Source organism: Pseudochaenichthys georgianus, unplaced genomic scaffold (assembly GCF_902827115.2).
Source record: "Pseudochaenichthys georgianus unplaced genomic scaffold, fPseGeo1.2 scaffold_1138_arrow_ctg1, whole genome shotgun sequence".
NCBI lineage: Eukaryota > Metazoa > Chordata > Actinopteri > Perciformes > Channichthyidae > Pseudochaenichthys > Pseudochaenichthys georgianus.
The window spans coordinates 1-20,920 of record NW_027262084.1 but is presented as its reverse complement, the minus strand read 5'-3'; the positions used below and the strand labels follow the sequence as shown (position 1 = coordinate 20,920).

The following is a 20,920-nucleotide window of genomic DNA, read 5'->3' as shown; positions in this document are numbered from 1 at the left end:
CTTTGTTAGTATATAAGTGCTTTGTTAGTCATTCTATCCTCGAAGTGGAGTCGAAGGAGATGAGTTTTCAGTCTGGAAGGTGTGTGAGCTTTCTGCTGTCCTGATGTGTTTCTGCTGACGGGTGCACAATGTACACAATATCTTGTTTCTTATTACTGCACATATTTAATTACAATTCTATTTCAATGGGAATGCTGCTATATGTTACCAGATTTTACCAGATTTTTTAATGTTATTATAGTTTTCGTAAAATAGTTCTCTTTCTGTGTTTTTGTTGCTTTTACGTACACCATGACATCAAGTCAAATTCCTCGTATGTATTAACCCACTTGGTGATAAACCTGATTCTTGTGAGATAGCTAATCCTCACACAAAGCTAACTATCGTAAGTTATTTGTGTATAACTTTGCATGTTCTGCAAGAGAATGTGTAAGAAAAGCCGTTATTATTTCAATGCACGTTTTAATGAAAGTGCTGCAGGCGGATCGATCAAAGGTGTTTTTGTCGTAAGCTCCAGAGTAGAAATGGACTCTTCGGACCTGAGCTCCTCCAACGATGCAACGTGTGTAATAACATACAGAAGCTGTAACATGTTTCCTTTGCATATCTTTAATTGAAAGAGTATCCCATCGTCTCCGTGCACCATCAGCACTCCTTCCCGATGACGATGATGAACTCCACCTCCACCCTCTTCCTGAACTCTTCCTCTCGTGGACCTCCTCCGTGGTTCCAGTTCTCCGTTTGCTCCGTGGCTCCGTACGGATTCATCTTCTACTTCGGGGTGAAGGTGTTCAACCTGTTGGTGGGAACGCCCTGCAACGTGCTGGTTCTCTGGCAGATCGCCTCCAGGAAGAGCGACGCCTGCACCTCGGACATCTTCATCTTCAACCTGGCCGTCATGGACGCCTTCTTCTGCCTCGTGACGCCCATCGAGATGGTGAACCGGCTGCTGCTGGACGACCAGCGCATCTGGTACTTCCAGAGGTTTGCATACGGGATCAAAGACGTGGCGCCGCTGTATCTGGTGAGTTCCTGAAAATATTACCAACCAGCGCAGGGTTACATCTCCAAGTCCTCGGAAGTATAAGAATGATAAGCGATAAGTGCTTTAATGGAAATAACATAACAACAACAAGAGGCAGCAAGTTAGTGCTGTATATTGATGTTACAGGTATTTGAGTTCAACATGTGAGAAGTAGAAAGTACAGGTATTTGAGTTCAACATGTAAGAAGTAGAAAGTTCAGGTATTTGAGTTCAACATGTAAGAAATAGAAAGTACAGGTATTTGAGTTCAACATGTAAGAAGTAGAAAGTACAGGTATTTGTGTTCAACATGTGAGAAGTAGAAAGTACAGGTATTTGTGTTCAACATGTACGAAGTAGAAAGTACAGGTATTTGAGTTCAACATGTAAGAAGTAGAAAGTACAGGTATTTGTGTTCAACATGTAAGAAGTAGAAAGTACAGGTATTTGAGTTCAACATGTAAGAAGTAGAAAGTACAGGTATTTGAGTTCAACATGTAAGAAGTAGAAAGTACAGGTATTTGAGTTCAACATGTAAGAAGTAGAAAGTACAGGTATTTGAGTTCAACATGAGAGAAGTAGAAAGTACAGGTATTTGGGTTCAACATGTAAGAAGTAGAAAGTACAGGTATTTGAGTTCAACATGTAAGAAGTAGAAAGTACAGGTATTTGAGTTCAACATGAGAGAAGTAGAAAGTACAGGTATTTGGGTTCAACATGTAAGAAGTAGAAAGTACAGGTATTTGAGTTCAACATGTAAGAAGTAGAAAGTACAGGTATTTGAGTTCAACATGTAAGAAGTAGAAAGTACAGCTATTTGAGTTCAACATGTAAGAAGTAGAAAGTACAGGTATTTGTGTTCAACATGTAAGAAGTAGAAAGTACAGGTATTTGAGTTCAACATGTAAGAAGTAGAAAGTACAGGTATTTGTGTTCAACATGTAAGAAGTAGAAAGTACAGGTATTTGAGTTCAACATGTAAGAAGTAGAAAGTACAGGTATTTGAGTTCAACATGTAAGAAGTAGAAAGTACAGGTATTTGTGTTCAACATGTAAGAAGTAGAAAGTACAGGTATTTGTGTTCAACATGTGAGAAGTAGAAAGTACAGCTATTTGAGTTCAACATGTGAGAAGTAGAAAGTACAGGTATTTGGGTTCAACATGTAAGAAGTAGAAAGTACAGGTATTTGAGTTCAACATGTAAGAAGTAGAAAGTACAGGTATTTGTGTTCAACATGTAAGAAGTAGAAAGTACAGGTATTTGAGTTCAACATGTAAGAAGTAGAAAGTACAGCTATTTGAGTTCAACATGTAAGAAGTAGAAAGTACAGGTATTTGTGTTCAACATGTAAGAAGTAGAAAGTACAGGTATTTGTGTTCAACATGTGAGAAGTAGAAAGTACAGCTATTTGAGTTCAACATGTAAGAAGTAGAAAGTACAGGTATTTGTGTTCAACATGTAAGAAGTAGAAAGTACAGGTATTTGAGTTCAACATGTAAGAAGTAGAAAGTACAGGTATTTGAGTTCAACATGTACGAAGTAGAAAGTACAGGTATTTGAGTTCAACATGTAAGAAGTAGAAAGTACAGGTATTTGAGTTCAACATGTTAGAAGTAGAAAGTACAGGTATTTGAGTTCAACATGAGAGAAGTAGAAAGTACAGCTATTTGAGTTCAACATGTAAGAAGTAGAAAGTACAGGTATTTGAGTTCAACTTGTACGAAGTAGAAAGTACAGGTATTTGAGTTCAACATGTAAGAAGTAGAAAGTACAGGTATTTGAGTTCAACATGTTAGAAGTAGAAAGTACAGGTATTTGAGTTCAACATGTGAGAAGTAGAAAGTACAGGTATTTGAGTTCAACATGTGAGAAGTAGAAAGTACAGGTATTTGAGTTCAACATGTAAGAAGTAGAAAGTTCAGGTATTTGGGTTCAACATGTAAGAAGTAGAAAGTACAGGTATTTGAGTTCAACATGTGAGAAGTAGAAAGTACAGGTATTTGAGTTCAACATGTAAGAAGTAGAAAGTACAGGTATTTGAGTTCAACATGTACGAAGTAGAAAGTACAGGTATTTGAGTTCAACATGTAAGAAGTAGAAAGTACAGGTATTTGAGTTCAACATGTTAGAAGTAGAAAGTACAGGTATTTGAGTTCAACATGTAAGAAGTAGAAAGTACAGGTATTTGTGTTCAACATGTAAGAAGTAGAAAGTACAGGTATTTGAGTTCAACATGTAGGAAGTAGAAAGTACAGATATTCGGGTTCAACATGTAAGAAGTAAATACTATACATATTGTCTGCATTCTGCTGCAGGTGTGTATCTGCATGGACCGCTACATGGCCGTGGTCCATCCCATCCTCTTCACTGGAAACCGGGACAATAAGATCCGTTTTGGGATTTCGGCGGTGGTGTGGGGTCTGATCCTCGCCTACGCCCTCACCAAGAGCATCCTGGGGGTCATGAGCGTGAACGAGCTCTTCAGCGGACTCATCCTCTTCTCCTTCGCCCTCATGGTGTTCTGCAACCTGTCCGTGATCTGGGCTCTGCGGCGCTGCGTGTCCGGGAAGGAGGAGATGCACCCGGTGAAGAGGAAGGCCTTCAAGATGGTGCTCATCATCCTCGCCATCATCGTCACCAACTACCTGCCGCCCGTCGCTCTCATGCCCTTCGTGTCCTACTACAGCTTCGTGGCGTTCAGGTGCCGGATATTCAACACACACAGATGTTTTTGTTTACTTTAATCCACCAATCAACATGGAGATATTCAGTGGTGATTGTTAGGGACGAGCAGTTACGCTACGTCCACACAGCAGCTTTGAAAAAATCTTGAATATCTTGGAGCTGGGCGTGTCTGACAGCCCGGGGATTTTTTGCGAGCAATGCGACCAACAACCAATCACATGAATCTCCCGCCCCCGACATACAACGCAAAAAACCCCGGGGATTTTATGCGAGCAATATATATATATATAAACTCCCCAAACAGGCGAAACCCTACCAGTTTCCCCACTGTCTCTGCCACCTCCCTCCATGCTGGTTCCTCCGGTTTGTATCCCGTTAATAGTTCTGGTCGTAAAGAACCGGGTGATTTGCTACCGTAATTTCTCGTTTGGAATATGAGGAAATGAACTGCGGTCTGGTTCTCCCTGCTTACACGCGGTTTGATTGGCTAGCGCTTCTACCGTCAGATTTGCATAAACGTGTTTGATTGGCTGGCGCTTCCAGCTCAGCTTCAAAAGTTGAACATTGCTCAACTTTTGAATCCTGAAAATCCTGGAAATCTTCGCTTCGCTCCCCCACAATGCAGTTCGGCGAAAAGCGAGGCAAAGTGACGTCATCCCCATTCAAAGTCAACGGGCAGAGAAGCGTTGGAAGCTTCGTCTAAAGCTGCCGTGTGGACGTACCGTAAGACAACCGGACTCTTGGTTTATTTAATGTTTCTTTAGTTTCCCAAAGATTAATAATAAACCAAGAATCTTTCAAAGCTAGACCCATAAAAGAGAAGATGGCCAGGTGTGCTCGAGCAGGAACGAGAGGCTTCTGTCTGCAGACGACCCTTTTCTCTCTCTAAACTATATTTGTCTTTATTAACGAAGACTGAATCATAAACCAAGAGTCTTTAGTAACTGGGGTATAAAATACGTTAACAGCAAATAACTCAACAACAAGTTGGCTTGGCAACTGGAAGGTCACCAGTTCAAGTCCCGGCAAGACCAAGTGCTACCAAGGTGTCCCTGAGCAAGGCACCCCACGAGGGATTAATAAAGTATAGCAAAAAAATCTAAAATATTCATTGCTATCGGACGTTCAGAGCATTCCATGGAATATAACCAAAAGTGTATCTCGAGCCGGTTTCTGAAACTTACCTACCCCACCTTTAACTCTTTCTTTTAAAAACCACCTGAACATAAGATGCTTCCGTATATTCCTGTGTGAGAAGTATGATGCAGATGGTGCTGCTACTTACGGCACTTGACGTCCCGCTTTGCCTCCGTTGCTCGCTTCGAAAGTTGAGAAGAGTTCAACTTTTGAAGCGTGACGGAAGCGCCAGCCAATCAAATCATATGCCAGTACAAGCTCAAGCCAATCAAACCGCGTGCTTGTGTGTCCGGGGCGGGAGATGCATGCGATTGGTTGTTGGTCGCGCACAAGACACGCCCACCGGCAAGCTTCAACGCACGCTGCCGTGTGGACGTACCGTTACAGAACAGTGGGTTCGTTTAGCATGACACACTTAAAGGACGAGTTAAGAAAGAAAGTAGAAAGAAAGTAGAAAGAAAACTATTTCTGCTAAAAAGTGAGCAACGAGTTAAACATTTCAGATGTGTGTATCTCTGCTCTGTGACTTGTATTCATGTATCTTTGTTATCCATGTTTTATATATCTTTGGTTTTCAATGAGTGTTTTTAAATGCCATTTCATAATATGTCTCTTAACGCTCTTCATGTCCTTCGTGTGTGTCAAGCAATTTGAATGGCCTTGTGTTGAAAGTGCTATAAATAAACTAGCCTTGAGCTTTTCCTACGTGAGATATACACGGTAGTAATGAAAGCGTTCTGATCATCTCTAACTCAGGTGCCAGATCAGCATCAGCGTGTTCTCCATCATGGACCTGAGCTGCAGCATCGAACCGCTCCTCTACATCACCAAGATGGACCGGGGGGACGCACGCTGCTGCGGACGCTGCTTACACCGCAGGAAGAAGGAGGAGGATGGGAAGGTGTGATCGAGACGAGAGGTTTCTGTTTGCAGACGGCCCTTTTCTCTTCAATAAAATAATATGAAACACAGAGATGTTTTTGTTTACATTTACATCTCGTTTAAAGACTTGTTCTCCCGTGCTTTTGCAGACCACGTATCAGTCTGTGTTTTCTAGATTGCTGTTTTCTATTTTGTTGTGTTTTAAATGTTTTACATCGTGTATGAGAGTTTTTCAGTCAGTGGTGATCGTTAGGGACGACGAGCAGTAAGACAACAGCACTCTTTGTTCCTTTCTTTACACAAACATTTATAATAAAACAAGGATCTTTAATAACTAGGTCGGCAACCCGCGGCTCTTTAAGCCCTCTGCTCTGGCTCCCTTGAGCTTAGACCAGTGCTTCTCAAAGTGTGGTCCGTGAGCGCCCCCTAGTGGTCCGTGAGTATATTGGTAACATTTCACATCTGAAATAAATAAATGTATTTAAGTTGTTCGCACTCTCGCGGGAATATCTCCGCAATGGAGCGAGCTTAAGTTTCACTTTCGATTGCATGATATAGCCCAGATAAACACCTTCGTCACACATGTGGCCACTTGTTTGTACAATTTTCAGGCAATTTGTAAAAAACGATGTGTTTTTGGATATTTGTGGAGTTAGGTGGTCCGCGAGTGTTTTTTTATTGGTGGTCCTTGGTATGAAAAAGAGAGAAACACTGGCTTAGACAAAGGTAAGAAGGAAATAAAATAAAAATATTTGTAGGACTATTTAAATGTTGTTGCACGGTTGAAAATGTTTCGTATTGTAGTGCCGAGAGATACGGAGTCAGCTTGTATTTTGAGGTGATACTGTGAAAAAACGGTTTTAGTTCATTTAAAATATGCGTCACATCCTGCTACGGTCCCGCGCAGGCGAATAACCTGACCCCCGGCTCGATGAGCGAACTGTGGATACATCAAAGAAAAGAAAAGTATTTACGTATCGAGGGGAAACACGGGAGAGGAAGACGGCTGACGATCTTCAGTCATCATTCAATCAGTTCACTCTTTTTAGGGTGCAGCTATAGGTTTGATTTATTTCAAAGTGCAGAGGACTCCCAAGTGCTGTGTTGATTGATTTTAAAGTAGGCCTGTGTATTTTTTTGAATTCTCCGTATAAGCGTTATTTGTTTATTATTAGAGGTAAACAGTTTTATATAATGTAAGAAATAATAAATGCAAGAAAACTGTAGTTGTTGTCTTTGATGTAACAATATATACAACTTTATAAGCTATCAAGCTATCAAATATGTTTTGCGGCTCCAGACAAAAGAAATTAGTGGAAAAGGGGGCAAAATGGCTCTTTTGGTCAAAAAGGTTGCAGACCCCACTCGGCCCGGAAACAGTGGCGTTTTTATCGGTACAAAAGAGGTGGAGCACGAACAACTTAGATGTGTGTATAAAAGCTTCTGGTGCTTTTTTAAACACGTAAACAAACAGCTGTAGGCTATCCATGGTTCCGATAGAGAGAAGGTGGGGGGGTGTAAGGAAAACACAGACACTCATCACCGAGGTCACAATATCAATGGATCCAGCAGAGCAATAGCCTGTAGGCAAAACACAGAAGATCAACAAAAGATATGACATGAAATGAACTTACCAAAGCTGCAGTAGACGGTCAACTTCGTTTTACTGATTGTAAACGCTGTAAGATGCTCTCTCTCGTCGCCTCTTCACTACAGGGTAGGGATGTAACGATGTATCGAATATCGCGATATCGCGGTAAATAAATGTCTCAATACCGTCGTGAGACTGACAAAATATAGCGCGATTTTTTTTTTTTCAATTTTTTTTTTTTAAACTTTATTCAACCAGATGGTCCCATTGAGATCATCAATCTCTTTTTCAAGGGAGACCTGTCCAACATGGCAGCAAGCAGGTTACAACATGAACATAAAACAACAGATAACACAACAGGACATGGTATTTACAGGGCTACATGTACACACCTGGAGACATGGACAAGTACCAACAGTATATTTATATCTCTGTCAATAAGCCTCACCTTCTTGGCAAACACTGTATTGTTGTTGAAGTGGTGGAGAGACGATGCACAGTTTGACCCACTGCTGTCGCCCATGGCCAAAGCATATCTCTCTGTCCCAGCAACATCAGTACCAAGCGAGAGAGTTGTTTCCACAGCAGGGGGTTTCGCAAACGCCCAAACATCCCAGCTTCTACCTGGAAATGTGGGCATGCTCATATTCCTGAAAGATAACTTTGATGACGCCGAGCGAGTGAGTTAGAGTTGAGTTACTTGAAAAACTAAAGTGAAACTTGATTTATTCTATTTCAGGGTCTGATTATTATATTTTTGACACTTTAAAATACTACTATCCTACTAAAATGCTGTACAAATCAGATTTATTATTTAATAAAGAAAAAAAATTCAAGTAAAAAAAATTACAAAAAGAAATTCACATTTTTTTCTTTATTTATACGGATGGTGTTAAACTAATACGTTTGCGCTGTGGACCAACACTATACATTGACGGGGAAGGGGGTAGCAATAAAGATTACACCATTAAACTGTTACACAACATAACAGAAATAATATCGATAGCAGCATCCCAAGCAACCACCTTGGTGACAATTTCCTGAAGTAATCTTCGTAATAACTAGCAAACTAAAGATCATGTGCATCCACTGCACACATAATCTGAAATAACAACTCATATTTCTCGCATCAAATGACATCAAAACGCATTTTAATGGCCAAACTGACTCTAAAATAGGCATTTTCCACCGAGAATAAAACGAATGTCTGCCATGTTTTTTTTTTCCTGCAGGGAGTAATGTGAAGATCACGTGACGTATACGCCAGCCATTGGAATGAATGGTGAAAAAAAACGTAGGGATCTTACAATTTCAGAGGCGTTTTTGTAGAAATACTACGTCCTACGTTGTGGACCAACGTAGTTATTACACGTTTTTTTATGAGACTGGTTTGACAAAACACATACAGTACAATGTACTAATGAAAACACAACAGCTAAGTGCTCTTTGATAGAAAATACACTGCACACTTGAAAGGGCAAAGCAGATGGATTAGACCAGCGTTTCTCAAAGTGTGGGGCGCGCTCCACTGGTGGGGTGCAGAGATGTGATAGGTGGGTCGCGAATGGACGCGATGAACGGGAGATTCTTTTTTTTTATTTACAAAAAAAAAATGTTTGGACCAAGCCGGAATCGAACCTGGGTCCTCGCGGCGGTTGTGGATTATTACAGCCGGAGACTCGCAACGGCGGTGGACTTTCATAGCACCGCTGCACCGGACCTGCCGGAGCCGCCAAAGCCTCGCAACGGCGGGTGTTTGCGGCGGCGGATGCGGTACCGGCGCTGTGAAAGTCCACGGCCCACCTATGCCAGTTCCAGCGGCAGCGGCCCAACGGGAAAAGTCCCGAATCTCCTGATGGCCAATCCGAGCCTGCTCACACACACACAACTGAAACCAAAGTCATTTGCCGCGATATGTAAAAATCTCTCATACACACATGTGAAACGCTCTCACACACACACACACACACACACACACACACACACACACACACACACACACACACACACACACACACACACACACACACACACACACACACACACACACACACACACACACACACAACAGCGTTGCAGTCGGGAAGAAAAGCAATGTGGAGCGGCACCTCACCACTTCATAAGGAGTTTAACCGTGACACTTTTCGAAATCCCGTTTGTGTCCCCCCGCTTTACAAATAGGCCTATGTTTATTATTATCTTTTAACGCAAGCCATCATCGCCACGGAGGAGCACACAGCCTCTGTGAGAGAGAGAGAGAGAGAGAGAGAGAGAGAGAGAAAAAACACACCTTTATCTATTTAATATAGCCTGTACAACATAAAGTAAGAAATCATTCCAATGTGTACTAAAGGACAGTAAACAGTTTAAAAGGGGAGTGATTAGTAATGCATAAATAAAAAGAAAGAATGCTAACTAGGTAACATAAGATAAGAATAAACAAGTTTAAATGTTTTGTTATTGGTTGTGATCATATTCTAAAGATGTTTGGATTAGTGAAAAGTATACAGCTCCCTTTCATAGAGTGTTGAGAGATGTAGCCATACATTTATGTTGTGCTCAAAGTGCTCCAGATTGATGCATTTAACTTCAACATTTTATTAAAAATCATACATTTTCTTTTCACTGCAAACGGGTCCCACAGACCCAAACAGCACTCAAAGGTTAAAGGTAGCATATAATAATGTTAAAATGTGCTAAATATATACACTGCAAAAAAACAAAAAAGAGGAGTAAAAGTAGCTCACGACTTGTTTTATCTTTTGAAAGTAACCCTCATCCTAAAAAAGGTTGGAGACCCCTCTTATAGAACGATACATTTGACCATGTTAAGCTTGGCCATTTCATTGGAGCGGCGAGGAACAGGCTTGAAAAGGCCCACCTGTTCAAAGCGGGGGATGCCAGAAACAGTTTGAGAACCACTGGGTTAGACATACTCTAAACTCAATATGAAAACATAAATGGATAATAATGACAATGTTTGGTCAAAAGGACTGCAAAAGTATTTACAAATACTGATTCAGAATTAAAAGACAATTCACAACTTAAAAAAGAATTTAACAATTTAAAAAGAGAAAGCAACCAAGAGCATACCCCTTTACAAGATCTATGACTAAACATATTTCATAAGGACAAATAATAATAACATTTCCAAAAACACATAAAATAAGGCTTGTGCTACGCTGAAGGACAAGATGCTGAGGTTAACACTCTGTTGAATCAGGCTGCTGGACTGCTGCTGTGACCACCTGCACCTGCAGAGCTGGATATGAGTCAAAGAAACATCTGAAAGGACACTATATTATATCACTTGGTCCAGCGGTTTCTTTGTTATAGGGGGGCTCTTTGTCGTCAGGGTGGGGGGCTCATAGATGAAGAGCAGTCTTTTTTAATAGTCCCATTTAATTTACATCTTAAGATATTGCAATATACACACCTTTTCCGATATCACAACGTTCCCTTCACTAAGGGCCATTGTCAAACTAAAGGAATGAATACTGAATACTTATCAAGCAGCACCATGGGGAAAGTGATAATCACTATTATATATTTTTGTAAGTGACAAAACATTAAGAACCGGCGACTGCTCTGACTTGTTGTGCTAATCGTGCTAACTTCAAAACTATCTACCTTATTAGAAAAAAATGAAATTGCAATTTCACTTTCTGTTGCAATAATTAAGAATTACAGAAATCTTCCCCAAAGGTCGCATTCTTTTTTAACTTTGTTTGTATTGAGTCAGGCACAATGAGTTTACATTTATACAGTCAATATTTGTATTTATTTTTCCCCTTTCCCTCCCGGTCCTAGCTAGTCAAATAAATAACTAACTAAATAAATAAGATAGATACCTGTATAGGTAAAAGTAAAGTAATATAGAAGATAATATTAAAAGAAAATGTATAGATAAGGGAATAAAGAATAGTAACAGTAATACTTGTACCCATATACTCATATGTATACCCACATGTACACATGCACATACATAGGTTGCATTCTGAAGTCAAATGCATCTCTAAAAACTGTTAATGTAAAGACATGTGAGGTCCAAACATCTCTAACGCTGGCTGGTGTATGGTTGGTGGTTTAGGAAGAATTTGATATAGCAATGTAAACTTTTGTTTCGTAAACATATTAATTGTTGAATAGCTGCGAGGCTGATGACGTGCGAGCGAGGACTGAGCTGAATCTGAGTCTCTCAGGTCGGAGGTCCTCAGAGTGGAGCGTCCTCTCTCTGTCTCAAGGATCTGAACACGACCGGCATACTGGGAGTCTCCACTTTGGTCCTGATGACTACGCTCAGGACTGAACCAGAATTTAGATTGAACATCTTCATAACTGCTGTACGTGCAGGAAATGTCCACTGAGGATCCTTTGAAGGCGCAGATGCTTCTTTCACTGTAAGCCACAGTTTCGCAGTTTTGCCCATCAACACCTGAACAATGAAATATCTTTGGTTAATCATTATGAAAATGTAAACTCAGGGCTGAATGTGTTGTTGGGGACAGTGTCTCCCTTTTATGCAATAAGCTAAGGCATCATGTTGGTGGAAGACTAAGTGAACTCACACACTGAAGGAGAGGGGGAATTCTCATATCCTCTAACAGCACAGGCAGAGCTTTCTTTGGGGTAGAAATAGCCATTAAGAGAATCTCCTTGTTCTGGTGATTTCAGTCAACTTGTACCGGATGTAGGGAGGACGAGAAGCTGGAGGACAACTGCTGAGACACGTCAGTGTTGCATATACACAGCTTCCTCTGCAGGCACTTGTTTCGCTCACCTTCACCTGGAGACCTGTGAGGGAGCAAACATGTTAAACTGAACTGTCATCGTACGTGTAGTCGATGCAGTAACATGCACTGCAGTGTTGAGCTAACTTACATACACACAAAGTGTTACTGTGACAGACGGAGTGCCCGGCTCACCAGCATACACGTCTCGGTTTGTTGTGATCCTGAACCGGTACTCAGCCGAGTCGCTCTCTCTCAGGTTTCTGATGCTCAGAGTGCAGATGTTGTTTCCACAGCGATCCTCTGCACCAATGTTTCTCAAACTTGTTCGTACCAAGGACCACTTAACCAATAAAAAAACACTCGCGGACCACCCAACTCCACAAATATCCAAAATCACATCGTTTTTCTAGAACAGATTACAAATCGCCTGAAAATGGTACAAACAAGTGGCAACATGTGTGACGAAGGTGTTGCGCTGGGCTATGTCATGCAATATAATTGAAACTTAAGCTCGCTCCATTGCGGAGATATTCCCGCGAGAGTGCGGAAAATTTAAATGTATTTATTCATTTCAAATGTGAAATGTTACCAATATTCTCACGGACCACTAGGGGGCGCTCACGGACCACCAGTGGTTCGCGGACCACACTTTGAGAAGCACTGCTCTACACGACCTGCGTACTCTGCGTCTGTGGTCACATCTACAGGTTCACCACCTTTCTGTTTAGTAAACCAGAATGTTTTCTTAACTGTGTTAACACTTCCTTTCCATCTGGACGGGAATGTGAAGCTGCATCTCATCTCCACCGTTGATCCTTTCACTGCACAGATGTCAGTAGAAGAGAAAGCCACTCCCCAGTCATCCAGACCCTGAACCGCTGAAGCACAGAGCACACCAGAAACATTCAGACGACTCGTCAGGAGACAGACTTTCTTAGCATTATCAAACACGTCTTTTTACTATTTTATATTACATTGATGCACACAGACAGGAATGTTCTGATGTGTGTTTCTAACTGGGTTTAATATTGTTTCCAGTGAACAGAGGCACGAAAACATATAATGTTGCCGTAGGACATCATGCAGGAGTGTATTTAACCTTCACTCTTAAAACTACTGGGTTAAAAAATAACCCAATCATAACCCAGCTGCTGAGTCACTATAGGACAGAACACGCGCTGGGTCGTCTTAACCCATACGCTGGGCTGGATCATTTTAACCCATGTGCGGGGTTGTTCATTTGACCCAAGCTAGTGATTGAAATTAACTATATTGTTGGACTAAATAGAATATAATAATAATGTATAATGAATTGTCTCCAAACACACCGTGTATATATAAAAATGCATTTATTGATAATTTGAACAGTTTTGGCAAATCGCCCACATTCCATTTCCACTACAAAAGAACAATGCACTTTAGCACAATACAAATTCAATATATTTAACTCTTAAATAAATTAAAAAAACACCTTAAAAACAGTGTTAGGGCCTTGAGAAATATCTGTGTATTTTAACCATCACTTGAGTGAACACAATTTTCAGGAACAGTTCTGCGTATTAATTTAACACATGGGCCATAAAGACCCAATACATATAAAACAACATCTACGAACAGTCCTTCAACTTGAAGCTGAACCGTAACAAATCTGTCAATGAACACAACAGAACACAGATGTAAAGCAGCAGGATGTAAACAGAGGAGAACAGAGTGTGTGTGTGTGTGTGTGTGTGTGTGTGTGTGTGTGTGTGTGTGTGATTGTTAAAGTGCAACTTTGTTGGTAGGATTAAACTGCCAAAAGCTTTTTCAGGCTCAACACCCTGGGCTTCAAGGTCCCCTCATCCAGGCCCATCAACACTTTCTGGGTGAAGTCGAAAGTGTTGACCAAGTCTTTTGGGTAGCTCAGATGCAGGGCAAAGGTCAGAGGGCAAAGGTCAGTGCAAAAAGCAGGATGAACGCGGCAGCCAGTGTGGGGAGTTGGATAACTCCGTTACCCTCAATGACAACAGCGATGCTCTCTGGGCAGAAGAGCGTGGTGTCTGTTGACCTGGCTCTGATCATGAGAAGTCCGACCGCGATGTCCTCTGTGTCTGGATCATCAGACTGCTCCACCTGATGACAAGAACAGATACACGTTACCCAAATTGCCTCTCTCAGAAATGTGTTTCCTGAAAAATAAATCAGTGACATATCACATCAAATAACCGTATGTTTTGTGCCTAACGTGGGTTTAAGGAAACGCCTATTAGCATTGCACAACATAATGTTACAGCACCAGAAACGTCAGCCTCCAAAATAACCAATCAGTTGACATAAATGCTTTCAACAAAAAAACATGTATAACCTTCATAAGGGTAGGATTCATTTGATCACTGTATTAGACTGTTACTATTAGCCAGTTGTACCTAATAAACTGGCAACTGAATATGTATTTACAGTATAATCTCTCCCTACTACACAAACAAAAAAATATGGGGAACACTAGAAATTATTTTGTATTGAACACTGATGCTGCAGGAAAGAAAGCCCTCATGATTGTGTATTTTATTAAATCACGTGAGCCCATCTTTTACACTGAAACCTAAAGAGCTTAATTTCAAATAAATCCTAAAGTAGAATATTCAACACTTCTGAAGTGTTGAAGTAAAGGGAGATTATATTCAACATGTCCATTGTGTACCTTACAATAATTACAATTCTTATGGCAATATTCAAATCTTGGAACTAGACCCTGAACGGGATGTGAGCAACACAAGAGATAATGTTTGATTAACACCTCAGTGACAGAATCAAGCTTCGATGACACCAGGACAGTTCATACTTTTTCAAACTCAATCTATCATTTATTATAATTGTTTCACTATAAAAATTCAAATAATTGTCTCCCTGCGATAGAGCTCCTGAAACAATGTAACAAGATAAACTATATTTTTGGATGATCTGTCACATACATTGAATACAGTTATTATGCTGACTTACATGCCACAGCCTCAGAAACGTGGTCATCTTCATGCAGACATGCAGGCAGAGCACGGAGGACAGCAGCACGTCGGACATGGACGTCACCTTGCTCCTTGAGTGTGAGAACATATCTTTGTTTTACTTTGGATGCTAAACAGTATAACCACAACAATTGATATCACAAGAAAGCGTTCTTCCATGACTGCAGAGATTAACATTTTGACAAAGATAATCCACTCTAGTATGAGAACAAAACACCAAGAGGCATAACCGACTCACCTGGAGGTCATAGGAGGCAAATAGCCGATCCAGAACTTCAGTTTCCTTTCCTTGCCGCCTTCTTCCTGAACAGGCTCTGAAGATGGAGGACATGTCTATCCAACTCCGCATAGAAGTGGTTCTTCAGGTTGAGGTTTGTTATCCTGTGAAACTCTGCTAAAATATAAAATGACTATTTAATTCACAGTACAATGTATATGTGGACTGAAGGCAGCCGAGATAAACAGAAACATAACATGCTAAATCTGAGTAAACATGTCAAAGTTATCAGTGACAAAGGCACACAAAATAATTATATAGTTGTAATAAATAAAATATTTTCACCTGTGACTCCATTTTCAAGGCAGGTCAGCGTTCCAGGATCTCTCCAACAGGTAGCTCATCATTGATGATCTCATTGCGCCGCAGGGCAAAGGTAGTCTGCATTAACTTTTAAATCAAGGGAATAATAATGTTATAATGTTCAAGTAACTCTGCCCTTGTATCAAAGACAGCAGCATAAAGGTTGCATTTCCAAGCCATTGGAAAACGTAACAATATTCACAGGCCAACACAAATATAATTTCAGTGTTGAGCACTAAATATTCATTCACATTTTAGTAACCATGTGGAATAAACATGGAAGCGGGAAGGGGCTGCAGCACCCCCAAACGCGGCGCACCTACAGTGTAACAGCCCCTACAAACGGCAAGTGCCGGCGGGCATGTCTGAAGATAGACCAACAGCCAATCACATGAAAGCTATGCTTTGCTCCCACAATGCAGTTCGGCTAAGCGTGACCTCACCCCATTCAAAGTGAATGGGCAGAAGCGTCAACGTACGCCGCTGCACTTTGAATGGAGTGACGTTATGCTATGCCAAACTGCATTGTGACAATCAAATCATATGCCAGTACAAGCTCTAGCCAATCAAACCGCGTGCTTGTGTGTCCTGGGCGGGATATTCATGTGAGTGGTTGTTGGTCGAGCTTCAGACAAGCCCGCCGCCGTGTGTGTAGGGGCCGTAAGCATGGCATGCCACAGTTGCGCTGCTGCGAGGCTTCACTCGCACCCCCCCCAGCGCGTCACAGTTTCTCCATTGTGAGGCTTACCCGATTGAAGAAGCCATATATCTGCCAGTTGCTTCAGTTTCCTTAAGAGAAAAAACATTGAAGGTTAGCTGGGTTGCAAAGTTTTCACAAAATGATCTGAGAAACACTATTTTCGAACCTAAAATGCCGGCAGGCGGAGCGCTTTTCTTCTTTTTTGTTACAGAATGCATGTCTGTGCATGTTTTATTAACTTAGACTAGAGGCATAGCGGATTTACGTTCATTGTATCCACTAACGTTATACCATAACCGTGCGTTCTGCATGTTTGTAAAAGCAAGCTAACTTGAAACACTAGACTATTAATCTGTTAAATCCGGCAGCCGTCGGTACCGAGGGGTTCTTGTTCACGAAACTTTGTCTCAGGGCTTCTTAACATTTAAAAACCAAGATAAGATATCAGATTAAAGCTGAAATTCCACATATTATAGAATTATTAAAATCATCACTGTGCGATCGTTACCTTTGCCGAGTTACATGTATTTGAAAACGCTGGGGGGTATAAATTACCTTGTAAAATGAATAGTCTAGTGTTTCAAGTTATCTTGCTTTTACAAACATGCAGAACGCACGGTTATGGTAGTGGATCAAATGAACGTAAGTCCTCTAAATTAATAAAACATGCGGTAACAAAAAGAAGAAAGAAAACGCGCCGCCTGCCGCCATTTTAGGTTCGACTTTTCCAGAAAACTATTGCAACACAAACGTTCCACTTTGAGATATAACTTAAAACAATATAAAAATACTGTCTTACACGTAAGTTAAATCGTTTTTCAAGTGAGGCAGATATTAAATGTAGGCTAGCTAACAAGAGCTCAAATCAAACAAACACACCATGCGACACAAAGTGCATTAGATACAGAAATGAATAACACATCATTTAAATACTGTGCAAAGGCAAGACATAACTCACCAGAGTAGTGCGGCCTAAAAAGGATCACGATTCCGGCAGTGAGAGCACGGTGGGCAAAGTATTCTTAAAAGTTTGAGCGATTTCAACAGAGGCGAGCAGATAATGGCGGGCGGACTCTGGTGAAGCATGTGGTGAAGGATCTACGTCTCGGCAAGTCGGGGGCGGAGCACATACGTGATGACGTCAGACCAGCGTCAGACAGATTCATTAAAAATGTTTGAGTACTATTACCAATATGTCCCAAAGTGGTTGAACACTGTACACAATAATAAATCAGTTCATAGTCATCAGAAAATTAGCGGTGAATTAACTTTTTGAAATGTTTGAGTTAAAACAATCAATTTGCTTTCAGAAGCTTGTAATGTTCGGTCTTACAGTGTGCAAGAACATGGTGATTCTGTGAAATCACTGGCTGATTAGTGGTTTTGAAAAATCACTGTTGTGGTTGTAGTGGTTTTTCAAAATCACTTACTAGTGATTCAATAAGTTACAGAATTGTATAATTATATAAATATAGGTAAAATATAGTGATAAAATATAGGTTACATACCTTGTGTTGTGAGAAATGACAAAAAGATGGTTCCAGAATGATTCAGAAGTGGGAAAATGAATAAAGCAACCTCTGGGTTAAAAATAACCCAGGCAAGTGTTCAACTGCAATTGAAGCCCTAATAACCCCTTTGACCCAGCATGAACAACCCACCAGTGTGTTTACAGTACCCAAATAACCCATAATTATGACCCAGCCAAATCAACCCAGCAATGTGTTTATAGAAATAACCCAGCATTTTTAAGAGTGTTTAACGCAGTATTTACCTGATAAATACTAAGATAAATACTTAGATTTCGAACCTTAGAAAAAGATCAGAATAAAATATTAGGGAAGACTAATCGTATTTTAGAACAATGAGTCTTCTTTCTGGCTTGCTTTTCTCTCAGGGATCCGGCTGCTGCAGGGCGGGAATGGAAACTTCAAAGAAAAGCAGAACATCGAGGCGTGTGACTTTAAGATAAGAAATAACTTTATTTCTAAGTATTTTACGGCTAATTGCTTTCAAAAGTCGACACAAAGGTTGCATGCTGCACCTTGGTCTCCTCATCGTCAGGTAAAAGAAAGCATCTGGCTTCTCAGCAGAAAGTAGATATTTATCAAAGCTACAATATCCACTAAACCACATGAGTATTTATTTAAAGTCATGTTTCTAAATGACTCTTAACATAAATCCAATGTTCAGTCATACTGTGTCTACTACTTAAATAATAATAATAATAATAATAACTACTAATACTTAAAATGCTGTTACAGGGAACCCGCAGCTGCATGAGTGAATGTAACAGTCTAAACATGGCTGGATTTGAAGTCGAAGAGGTTAAAGATGTCAGCAGCAAGGAGCCTTAGAGCTGCAGTAACTTTGTCTATCCTTATTCGATGATGCCTGAAGTGTAGAGTTTTGAGAGGCTATTAATTGAAGAAAGCTGCATATAGCACCTTGCGTTGATAGTGAGTTACAGCGCTAACTTGTTACTGTGGTCGCCCCGGTGCCTTTTTAGCACGTCATGCCCAGATCTCTCGTCCTGTTTCCAGTCAAAGAGAGAAAGAGCGTTAGTTGCAGGGTGCAGCTGAAAAACAGTTGTTTTCCATAAAAGCAAACGGTACTCTAAAAGAAGCGTACACTTTAGCGAGGTGATTATCATTGTGTTTTCATTTCTCCAAGCAACCCCTTATTCGTTTGACTCATAGTTCATTTAAAAGTATTCATTAGTGAAGCTTTTTAGCCACGTTGCAACTCCCACCTTAAGTTATCCCTTAAAAAAAGACATGACACAAGCTTGTGTTACGTTTCTTATTTCTGACATTATCAAATACTTCTAAATGTATTCTAATGCGGAGAAAGACTCGCTAAAGGCAAGTGTTGAGGACTGCGGGACGATGGAGGAAGTTCAACCGAGCGATGAATTCTAGATTGAAATTATTCAAAGCATGTTTTGTTTGCTAATGATGTATGATGATGTACAGTCATCATTTCTATCCACACGGGGACACACTCAGTTTCTCTGAGGTGCATTAACTGACTTGTGTACATGTAGCTGTACTGTACCTTGCACAGAGAGAAGGAAGACCACCAATCCATTCGCTGCTGCTGCTTTTAAAGTCATAGCTGCTCCTCACGTCTCTGTTAGATGTGCAGGTAGATCGCACATGAGAAATACTCTATCAGTACATCACCAAAAACATTTCGACAGAAATAAGGAGGATATGGTCTTTGAAGACAGTGTGTTCCTTTTGCAGCTGGTACAGTTCTGTTAAACATACTTCAAGCTGTTTAAAAGCAGCCTGGTTTCCTTCCTCTTTACATTATTGATATGCATGAGTTCATGCATGACTGTAAATCCCCAAATAAAAGTTAATGGAAATGACAAGCAGGGAGTCCCTTTGTCCCCGAAAGGGCATCTCACAGTTCTCTTAAGGATATAAAAGAACAACGTTAACCCCTATTTTATCTCTTTTTACCTTCTATTACAAGTAAGGATCAGCGTATTTAAAACCCAGGTACAAAAGATATTCGTGCCATAAACATGCAGCCAGGCGGCCATTGTAGTCTGAGTGTACGTGTAAAGTAAAAGACAACCACATGTACTTTATTTGTACCTCATGGCTTTCTAAATGTTAACATTAAGGCGGTCGGCAGAGTGCACGTTGTAGAGAGAATGTTTGAGAGCAGACGTTTGGATGTGGTTTGCGTCTATACATCATCAGAGCTTCCTGTTAGAGTTTCAGAAAGACTTGTGGTTTTAGAAAAGGAACAGCTGAGGTGGGAGGTGACAGCTGAGGTGGGAGGTATACAGCTGAGGTGGGAGGTGACAGCTGAGGTGGGAGGTGACAGCTGAGGTGGGAGGTATACAGCTGAGGTGGGAGGTATACAGCTGAGGTGGGAGGTGACAGCTGAGGTGGGAGGTATACAGCTGAGGTGGGAGGTATACAGCTGAGGTGGGAGGTGACAGCTGAGGTGGGAGGTCACAGCTGAGGTGGGAGGTATACAGCTGAGGTGGGAGGTGACAGCTGAGGTGGGAGGTGACAGCTGAGGTGGGAGGTATACAGCTGAGGTGGGAGGTGACAGCTGAGGTGGGAGGTCACAGCTGAGGTGGGAGGTATACAGCTGAGGTGGGAGGTATACAGCTGAGGTGGGAGGTGACAGCTGAGGTGGGAGGTGACAGCTGAGGTGGGAGGTGACAGCTGAGGTGGGAGGTCACAGCTGAGGTGGGAGGTATACAGCTGAGGTGGGAGGTGACAGCTGAGGTGGGAGGTGACAGCTGAGGTGGGAGGTATACAGCTGAAGTGGGAGGTCACAGCTGAGGTGGGAGGTATACAGCTGAGGTGGGAGGTATACAGCTGAGGTGGGAGGTCACAGCTGAGGTGGGAGGTATACAGCTGAGGTGGGAGGTCACAGCTGAGGTGGGAGGTGTACTCTAACAACTCACCTGCTATTACTACAGACAGACGCGTCCCTCGAGAACAACGCCATAAAAATAGTTGCATCGTTGTATAGATACTGAGATAAAACGACGAAGTGAGAAACGTACTATCCGTCAACATGACATATCCTTGTTGATAGATGATCCAGTAGT

At 41.2% G+C, this 20,920-nt stretch overlaps 1 protein-coding gene across 1 annotated transcript; it reads left to right on the top strand.

Annotated features, from left to right (window-relative positions):
* Positions 1 to 638: 638 nt before the first annotated feature.
* On the top strand, positions 639 to 5,754 carry LOC117440702 (G-protein coupled receptor 35-like). Its single transcript, XM_034076936.1, has 3 exons — positions 639 to 1,024; positions 3,341 to 3,726; positions 5,604 to 5,754. The coding sequence occupies exons 1-3, from the start codon at positions 662 to 664 to the stop codon at positions 5,752 to 5,754; spliced, it is 900 nt and encodes a 299-aa protein (XP_033932827.1). The 5' UTR covers positions 639 to 661.
* Positions 5,755 to 20,920: the final 15,166 nt, after the last annotated feature.

Bases quoted from the DNA above. Each gene is read 5' to 3' on its own strand.
- LOC117440702 (XM_034076936.1), top strand. From the start codon at position 662: ATGACGATGATGAACTCCACCTCCACCCTCTTCCTGAACTCTTCCTCT. The intron at 1,025-3,340 runs GTGAGTTCCTGA...ATTCTGCTGCAG, and splicing joins ACGTGGCGCCGCTGTATCTG to GTGTGTATCTGCATGGACCG. The intron at 3,727-5,603 runs GTGCCGGATATT...TCTCTAACTCAG, and splicing joins TACAGCTTCGTGGCGTTCAG to GTGCCAGATCAGCATCAGCG.